Source organism: Mesocricetus auratus, unplaced genomic scaffold (genome assembly GCF_017639785.1).
Source record: "Mesocricetus auratus isolate SY011 unplaced genomic scaffold, BCM_Maur_2.0 Super-Scaffold_100021, whole genome shotgun sequence".
Lineage (NCBI taxonomy): Eukaryota > Metazoa > Chordata > Mammalia > Rodentia > Cricetidae > Mesocricetus > Mesocricetus auratus.
In genome coordinates this window covers 11,134,532-11,144,899 of record NW_024429202.1, presented here as the reverse complement: position 1 = coordinate 11,144,899, position 10,368 = coordinate 11,134,532, and the positions used below count along the sequence as shown (strand labels likewise).

The following is a 10,368-nucleotide window of genomic DNA, read 5'->3' as shown; positions in this document are numbered from 1 at the left end:
TTTTTCCTTTTGAGGGAAAAGCATGCTTTCTTTCATTTCTTTTTAACAGCACCTATAAAAAATGAGTATATTATTCTGAGATTCCATACACACACACACATATATATACACACACACACATATATATATACACACACCTGTGTGTGTATATATGGGGGGGTTGGAATGTTAGACTGTCAAAACATCAACTGCATCACATTAATAGCTACTGAAGGCAAAGTAGGCTACACATGATAGAATTATACAACTAAAATATTCATAGCAGCAACTTTTGAAAGATGATTTTATTAAAGTCATTGCACTTGGTCATTTTATTGCTACAGCACAAGGCCATTCAACTGTAACACTTCTCAATTCTGATTGTAAGGATTGTCTCATTCTGTTCATACATTTCAAGTTTAAATGCAACCATACAACATTCATAGAAAAATCTACAGATTACTTGAAAAGTTTCTCTTGTCTGTGATCACAGTAAGGAGTGTTTTGTTTTGTTTTGTTTAAAAAAAAAAAGTTCTCTGTTAAAACCAGGTCCACTCTCTCTCGGCATCTTCAGACTTTTCAGTGAAGTCCTGCACAGTTACATAGAGGTATCAGCTTTATAGTAAGAAATCAGCTTAGTGGTCACAAAGACACCAAAATAACATTGAAATTCCATTAAAAAATTAGTAGTATTGTGTTTCAAGAACAGCAAGACTGAACTATACATTCACTAGCAATTTGGCAATGACAGATTCAATGCTGTCTTTTATACTCATATGTGGGGAGGATTTACCTCAAAATAGAAATTATTGTTACTATCATTTTGTGACATTAACTTTAGGAATAGTAAAAGTTCCCATACAAGGGGAAATACTGGCAAATTACTATTTTAAAAGAATCATTTTTCCCTTTAAATAAGCTCAAGCTTGCTCGTTTTTCTGAATTCTTTCATTAAAGGCAGAAAAACAGACAGAAGGAAAAAAAGGCCAGTATGACTTCTCCATTCTGCCTGAGAAGGCAAAAGCATGTATGTATTGCAGCACCCACTGCCATTCTGACTGTAGGACAAGTGCAAAACACCCACCACCACCACAGCCACCTTTTCTTGTGGACACAGGGTCCCTACGCAGCATATATATAGGCTGACCTCACACTCATGATTTTCCTTCTTCAGTCTCCAAGTCACAGGCATGCTGTCACCATACTTGACTCCAATAATCCTTTTCAATAGCTTACAAGTATTAAAATATATGTTGCCAGGGCCAAGATTACCAAGCAGATGAATGATACACAATAGTTCAGAAAGAAACCAAATTTTTCATGAGAATTTGGCTTACAATAAGGGGTTGTGCATCTATTTTCCTTACTCATGTTTGTATCACATATAGTCTGTTTTCTCTTATCTGTTCTTCTATTAGAATTATATCACATTTTTACATTTTAATTAGCATCTATAAGGTACATATTTGTCCAGAAAGCATACACTAGCCACTTGCCTACTGTTGAATGTTACTTTTCTATTAAAGTAATCTTCAGTGGGAAAACAGCACAGCTTGAGCTGTTGGAGCCTTTCCCACCCAGCAATGTGGGTGGACACAAATCTCCACGGGGATGATCTCTAGGGTGAAATGGCTTACTTTCATCTCAAGACTGTCATAAAGAGCTAATTTATTAACAAGAAACAAAGTAATTCATTTGACTACTCACTTAAAGATAAAATGAAACAATTTTGTTCAATAGTAACTCCTCACAGGTGAGCTTAGGCTTGAAATGGTTAAAACAGGTAAGCAGAATGGCAAGTCTGTCATCTACCACTTGGGAGACAGAGGCAGAGGGATCAGAAATTTCAAATCATCTTTGCTACATAACAAGGTCCAGTCTTGTCCCGGATATTTAAGACCCTTTATCAAACAACCAAAAACACTAAAATGAACACTGATGTACAATTAATGCCATTCCCAGAAGTTAATCAAGTGTAATTTTAGTCTGGCAATTCTATTATTTTCTACTTTTATTTGAAGCAACACAAGAAATCTCATTAAAAAAAACTTTTCTATTTTAAGATTAAAATGTAAAGAAAAAGTATTGGTTTGTTTTTTTTTTAAAGAAGCATGATACCTTCATTCATTTACTAAAGTAAACCTTAAAAACTAACTTTTGATTTTTAACAAATAAAGCATTTCCCATTTTAAAAGTAACCTCTTTGTTTTTAGACATGTGGCCCTACAGATACAGTATTTTTAAATGTTTGCCTGGTCTGAGTCATATTACCTTGAATGTAGTTGATCTGGCTGAAGATGTTTAACTGCTGATTTGTGATGCTGAAGAATGGCTAAGCATCCATTCTGAAATGATCTTCAGTGTGGTCAATTATATAAACTATAATGTTATTACTTGTGAAATACTAACACTCTTTTAACAGTTTGCATAAGTAACAGTACAAAATATCTCTAGGAATTCATTTGTTTTATTAGATAAATTATGTCTGTAAAGCCTGAGTCTTTACATGATAGCTTTCCAATAGGGACCCTCATTCTGAAATTTTCAAAAGATCTGGGTTTAGAGGCTTTGCTTCCTAAGATACCCATTAGGAAAATAAGGGCGGGATATAATGAGCTAAATATAAGATAATGAAATGAGTAATATTTACAACTGTAGAATGAGCATAACAAACAGCAATAAGGCTGGTGCTTACATATTCCGCATGTGCTGCAGTGTCTAGGCACAAATAAGAACTAGCACGACATTTTTTGATTCCTTAGGCCATATGAATTGAGAACAAAGCTCCTATTTTCCCAAAGCTTAATCCAGTATATTTTAACTAACTTCCTTTAATGAATCCTACAGTATGAGCATTATAGAACACTCTAGAAGTTTAATTTACTTGCATTATTTCATTAATGGTTAATTATGCATGGGTGAGGAACCTGGTAACTAGGAATCCCTATTTTATCACCCAGTATACAAACAGCACTGCAGACAAACAGGCACAACAGTGTAACCCTGGGTAAGAAGCTAAAGGTATGTGTGTGTGTGCGTGTGTGGTGTATGTAGTGTATGTATACAAGTTTATGTCCTTATATATTACAGGAAAGCAGTGACTCTAGTTACTATAAAGCTAACCCGTCCATCTCAAATAGTTTATCTTACAGCTTATTTGTAAAGATAGTACGATATTTATAGTATAGAACTCTTTAAAAATAATACAAGTCTCAATAAAAAAACTATGGTGAACTTTCATTCCTTTTATACAGATTCAGTAGTATTTTCAAGCAAACAACAGAAATGTTTGCTATCCCAGCACAGTAAGAAATAAGGCCTCTTTTTTTCATATTGGCAAAACAAAATATATAAAAAAACTTGTCACCCCCCAACTTTTCAATAGATACCACAGTTCATGTCCTCTCATTTCTTCATCACAACATCACATTTGTTGTCTTAACAAGTCAGTTAAGTTCATAGTGTTGCTCCTAAATCCTGGGAGCATTAAGAACACTGGGTCCATACCACCTCAAGAAGACAGAACAGCTTTCTTCAGCTTTGCAATTTCCGCCTAAAAACAAAGCATAAATTGTACAACATAAAATACCTTTAGTACAGTCTAAATTAGCCTATCTGTACCACATGCCCACACTTTCCAGCCTCGGAATTCTGATTTTAATGTCAAAATCTAATTCACCAGAGGGCAAAAAATAATACTGTTGAATAAGAGTTGCAGCAGAAAACATAGTTATGTAAATTCCAAACTAGCAAGGAATAAGAAAAAAGTAACAACAATGCTAAGTGATACAAGCATTTGAAGTTAAGTATTGGAAGAAAACCAGACACGCACGTTCACCCCTTACACACAAACACAATGAAAGGAAAAACCTCTTGAAAGGAAAAGGAAAGAGAAAGCAGGAAGGATACAGGGGCACTGAACCTAAAATCCTTCTAGAAGGTGGTAATGGTAAGACTGTGACGTGCTCTGAAGCTGAATAGACCCAGATCTGGAATCAGCAAGTATAACCTAAAATGCACAGGGTTGCGGCTGGATGTGGTATCCCATGTTTGTATTCACAGTACTTGGGAGGTCATGGGCAGGTATGCTGCTGTGGGTTTAAGGCAAGCCTGCCTCAGGAAATCAAACAGGGGGTGGGGGGGGTGGATGGGGGGTGTTGGGGAAGTCCGGTGTATATGTCAATAAAGCACTGTTGGCCAATAGGGAAGCAAATTAGGTGGGACTAGGAGTCCAGGAAGACTCTGGGAAGGAGAAACACAGGGAGTCAAGATGTAGCTGCCACAGGGATAAGAAGTCCAGACACTTGGCTCCGGTAAGAGAAATACTTAGATTAACAATTATGGGATAAATACTTAAGTCAGAGCTCGCCAGTAAGAAAAAGCAAGGCCAACAGCTTCATAATTAATACAATGTCCTGTGTGTTTATTTGGGACTGATACGGCTCTGGAATCAGTCTAGCAGGAAGGCTTCACTTTACAGGGGGGAATATACTGATTTCAAGGGAAAGAATCTGAGGTAGAAAATGTAGGACATTTTTAGCAAGCAGAGTGAGAGCTATTTCTATCTTGTGGCAAATGAACCCCAAATAAAAAAAAAAAAACTACAACAGATGAAGGGGAGGGGGAAGCTGGATGATGAAGAAAGGCTTTGTCTTTAAATAAAACAGTGCAGGAGAAATGAGTATTTTCATATAATGAAACAAAGGTGCCAAAGGCAGACCTATCAGATATCAATGGAGTTGTAATAACTGACAAAGTACCTTCAAGACAACATACACTGATCCCAGCAACAGAGGATAAGGATTGCCATAGGGCAAACAATGAAGAGCATGCCTCTAGCTGTGTTCACTGCTATACCATCATTCTAAACCCTGCTTCACCTTTGTAGTATGATCAGTAATCCTCACAGCTCCTTGCAGGTTCCAGCAATATCGAAACCCACTGGATATGGAGATGAGAATCAGCCCTTTTCAGTTAGGAATTTAGAAAACACACTTTCTGATTCTCTGACAAGACAATGAAGGTAAGTAATGAAGCAAGGTAGAAGAGGGGTGGTGTGGCAGTGACCAAGAAGAGAAGGCAGAACACAAGGGAAGAGAAAGACAAGGAGGAAAGTTAAAGAAACTAAGTGTAACTTCCAGCTACCCCCAGAATAACGCAACCTCTCCAGTGGCAAATGCAAGTGAGTGCCACAAAGCGCTTGCCTTCAAGGGGGGGAGGGGGCGCTGGGAAAACAGTATTTATTTATTTACCCAGACCCTTGGATACCAGGTGCTTCACACACTGTCCTGAATTGTTACTTGTAACAACTACTGGCTGGGACTAAAGCCTGGCACCTGAACTTTTCTTCATGTGTGGTTTTCAAAACAGAAAGAAAATAGCATGAATAAAAAAATGTTAGAGAGTCAATAAGAAACTTAGCAAATTGCTACTAAGAAATTGTACAGTGTTCACTTGAGGTAGGAGAGGATAATTTGTAGCAGAGCCAACCATACTGAGGAGAAATGGAAAAAAGCAAAACCTCACATTTTCTAAAAGCAGAAATGCATTACCTCTAGATTACTTCGCATGACTTTCTCTTCTTCTAATTCTTTGCGTAGCTTATCCAGTTCTTTCCTAAAGGCAAAGTTTACTGTTCAGTTTTACAGTTAAACAATCTATTCACTGATGTTAACTGGAACTTTTACACACACACACACACACACACACACACACACACACACACACACACACAAAGCACCCAATGAATAAGTTCCTAAGAACAATGACCATGTTCATTTAGAAATTCTCAAATTCTTTAGTTTGAGTAATTCCATGTAAGATGAAAATCAAACAAACAAAAACAGCACTTTCTGTTCTTCCAGAGGATCTGAGTTCAAGCACTGACATGAGGTGGCTTACAACCACTTATAACTTCAGCTCCAGAAGACCCTGATATCCTCCTCTGGACTTTGTAGGAAATACACTCACATGCACATAACCGCACACAGAAATGTACACAATAATAAAAATAAATGTCTTTGGCATTACTTTTTCCCTCCCCATATAAACAACACTAAAGACCATTTAAAAAGTCATATAAGTGAGGCGGCCTTGGCAATCTATGGGATCTTGGGTAGTAGATCAGTATTTATCCCTGACATACAAATGGAGTTTGGGAGCCCATTCCACATCGAGGGAGGCTCTCTCAGTCTGGACACATGGCAGAGGGCCTAGGCCCTGTCCAGGATGAAATGACAGACTCTGGAGATCCCCCATGGAGGGCTTCACCCTCCCTGGGGAGCAGAGTGGGGATTGGGTGGGGGGCTAGGGGGGCTGATGGGAGGTTGCAAAGGGAGCTGTGATTGACATATGAAGCAAGCTTGTTCCTAATTCAAATTAAAAAAAGATTTTAAAAAAGTCATATAAAACTTACTATTATAGAGGTTTCTGGGTGTGTGGGGGTGGGGAGGGGTGGGACATAAAAGAGCTAAAGTTGGGGGGTGGGGCTGAGAAATACCTTAGTGATTAAGAGTCCTTGCATTTACAGAAGACCTGGGTTTAGTTTCCAGTACCCACATGGCAGAAACCAGAGGCCTCGAACCAGACCAATGACTCATTCATTGCAATAAACACTTGCAAGTAAAGATGAATGGACTCAAGGGTAAACACTGTGTGACTTAACAGGACACACTACATTTTCCACAAAGAGATTTTTCTTTTCTTTCAAATTTTATTTTGTTTTATCTTGCATGGGGGAGAGGAGTATTGCAAGGGTAGAGGGCAGATGTGAAGGGTGGGGAGATGAGTGTGATTGAGATGCATGTGAAGAGCACACAGAATCAATAGAAAGTTAAATTAGGAAAAAAATCACCAAAAGAGTGACAAATGTATCGAAGATAAAGAAATTAAGCCAGGTAGTGGTGGTACACATCTTTAACCCCAGCACTAGGGAAGCAGAAGTAGACAGATCTCTGAATTTGGGGTCAGCCTGAATACCAGTCTACAGCACAGGTTCTAAGATAGCCAAGGCTACACAAAGAAACTTTTCTTTAAAAAAAAGGGTAGACAGACAGATGATAAATTGATAGATGGATAGATAGATGATAGACAGACAGACAAATTCAAAGCTGCTAAAGACAAGCAGAGAAACAACATATGGTTTTAAAAGCAGTTCTCCATAATCACCTAACACACATGTTGCAGGCTGGACACTCCAATACTCAAAACAAATGCCAAGGTGACTATCACCAGGTTATTTACAAGGCAAATCTGGTAAGATAATTGGACTTCAAGTTACTCTCTATTGTTTTCAATTAAATGTTACATTAAATTCCTAAATCAAAATATTCTAGCCAATAATCTATAATCTTTAACTCATGTTATTACTCTCAATTCCTTCTAATCTACATAGTCATTCGTTAAGTATATATTTTGGGTCATGTCTACACAGTAATTCTGTAACTATTTGTTTTATATTTTTTTCAGAAATTTTTAAAATGTACCCAAGCTGTTAAATTTTACTTTTATTTTTCTTTCTTTTAAAAAATAGTGTAAGTACTTTATTTAGCTAGTAAAAATCCACCCAGAGGTCATGGCATAAGCTGACTCAAATTAGGCAGAGGGTAGTAACTCAGTTTTTTCATTTTAAACTGATATTTGATATTCAAATATCTAGTGTTTTATTGGTTAGTTTTCCTGGGGTCATAGAAAAATAAGAAAGGGAAATTCACATAGCAATAACATCACTAAGTTAGTATAGGAAATTTCTAAACTGACATGTATAGATTTCTGTCTTTTAATATTTCCTAGATAAATTCTCCTAAAAAGCAACACAGATAAATGGCTTTAAAATTCTGACAAAAGGAGCTGGAGGGGTATTAAGAGCACTGACTGCTCTTCCAGGGGATTGTAGTTACCAGCACCAACATGGTGGCTCGAAACTGTTTGCAGCTCCTGTCTCAGGGGATCCAATACCCTCTTTTAGTTTCCACAAGCACCAGACACAAGCAATACACAGACATACATACAGGCAAAAAAAAAAAAAAAAAAAAAACATAAAACAAAAATAAATTGAAAAAAAAATTACAAGATCTATTGAGAAAAATTCTAATAGAAGGCATAAAAACCCGGGCCTGGCATTTTTATCTCAGATGTAGCTGGGAGCAAGGGGGGGGTGTAATGGGAAGTTCAAAAATTCAAGGTCCTCAAGAACTTGAGGATAACATGGTGGGGGCCATGTCACCACAGAAAGCAAGGGTTTGTCTATGTCAGTTAACATTCTAGCCTCACCGAGGAAGAAGCTCATGAGCTTCGTGGCTGCTGAGAGAAAAATCAGTTTCTTCAGGGTTTTGCCCCTGATAGCTTGCATATGCTCCAGTGGACGACCTCTTCGCCTCTGTGCAGTTGAACCCAGTGGTTATTAAAAGCAAGTAAAGAAGAGGACATGTAACTGAGAGAAGAGCATGAAAAGTGATGACTTAGAAAGGGGTAGTAAGAGGTAGACATGGTCAAAGTAATTACACACACACACACTCACACACTCACACACACACACACACACACAATACACAATACACATATAAAATAAAGAAGTGGGTGTTCAATTCCCAGACCCCATATGGTGGCTCACAACCATCTATAATTACAAATGCTGCACACTCAACGTTCTCTCGTCCTCTCTCCCTCTTCCTGTGGTAGTTTGAACATATTTGGCCCCCATAAGCTCACAGGAAGTGGCACTATTAGGAGGTGTGGCCTTGTTGGAGGAAATATGGTCTTGCTGGAGAAGGCTGGATGACACATGCCTTTAATCCAGACCTAGAGGCTGGAGGGCACACCTTTAATCAAAGTCATATCTGCTGTTGGAAGTGTGTCACTGTGGGGGCAGTCTCAGTGTGACAGTCAGTGCACTTCCTGTTGCCTGAGTTAAGATGTAGGACTCTTGGCTCCATCACCAGCATGCCACCATGATGGACTGAACCTCGGAACTGTGAGCAAGCCCCCTCAATTAAATGTTTTCTTTACAAGCGTTATCGTGGTCTTGGTGTCTCCTCACAGCGACAGAAACCCTGAGACACTCCCCACTTCCCCACAGAAAGCATAAGGTAACAGCAGTGTGGATGTGGAGTCAGTTCTCTCCTTCCACCAAGTAGGTCTCAGACATCACACTTATTTAGAGTCATCTCACTAGCCCCAAACATATCTTAAGACAATATTATTTTATCCTGGTTTCATAGTGTTTGAATTTACATACAAGAAGTAACACTGTATATATATTTCTGATTTGTTCCCACCTTCCATTTCATGGACTGACTGATGATTTATGTAGCCACAATCATTCATCATTATTTATACACTGTACATTTCTCAATTAGCATACCAATATATATCATTTACCCATTCTTTTGCTGCTGCTCTCTGATTTTAGATTTAACAAAACAAAATCCCTATCATCTACCTTCATCTTTCCAGAGAAATTTGATATGTTGAAAACAATCTTTGGAGGATTTCTAAAATATGTAATTGTATACAATAAATCAAAACTATTGTACTCATTCTACAGATAACTTAAAAAGAGACCCTACAGGCAATTTATGTATGCAAGCACTACTTCATTAAAAATCCTAAACCTGGGCTAGGTGTGGTGGCACACACCTGTAATTCTAGCACTTGGGACAAGGAGACAGGAGGATCAAGAGTAGAAGGTCACAATAAACTGAGTACAAGGCCAGATAGGGCTATGTGGTATAATGTCTCAAAGGAGCACACTTGGTATCCAATGTGTAAAACAACAAAACTTACAAATCAGGAGAATTTTATAAATGGTGGGAGGTATTCAACATTTAGAGAAGAATGAGCACATAGTTTCTAACATGTGTAGTACAGAATTTTTTTTTCAAATTAGATCAACCAAAAGACTAAAGGAAGACCTGGCATATCAAATGATAAATTCTATAATCACAATATATTCAATAGATAATATATTTCAGTACTTACCCTAAATAAAATTTTTGTCCATATCTGCTATTGTTTATTTTTATTTTGTTATTTGATGTAGAGTCTACACAGCCGTGGACTAACCTGCTCACTGTGTAAATTAAGGTGGCCTTGAACTCAAGAGATTTTCCCTACATCTGCCTCCAGAGTGTTGGGATTAAAGGCATCTATCACAATACCAGGTCCTACTTTATACTGTTAATACTACTCTTCATAGAGAATTCTAGAACCAGTGCATATTAAGAGAGAAATAGTGAAACTCAGGGTCTAAGCATGAAATTTTATATCCTATTCTAAGAAATCCTTTGGGGGAGGAACATATACAGATGGGATAAGCATGCTCATCCTATTTAATTACATTAGCTGATCTTTCATCTGATTTATCCATGGAATTTGAAAGATTATCACTAA

The 10,368-nt window shown here is 37.7% G+C and overlaps 1 protein-coding gene across 1 annotated transcript in view; it reads right to left on the bottom strand.

The window, feature by feature from the left end:
- Positions 1-266: 266 nt before the first annotated feature.
- Positions 267-10,368, bottom strand: part of LOC101832452 (CD2 associated protein) — a 76,647-nt gene continuing 66,545 nt past the window's right edge. Inside the window, exons 17-18 of the mRNA XM_005072297.4 lie at positions 5,532-5,595; positions 267-3,532 (exon numbers count right to left, since the gene is read on the bottom strand). Coding sequence (XP_005072354.1) covers positions 3,491-3,532; positions 5,532-5,595 — 106 coding nt within the window. The 3' untranslated portion in view covers positions 267-3,490. The remainder of the gene's footprint in view (positions 3,533-5,531; positions 5,596-10,368) is intronic.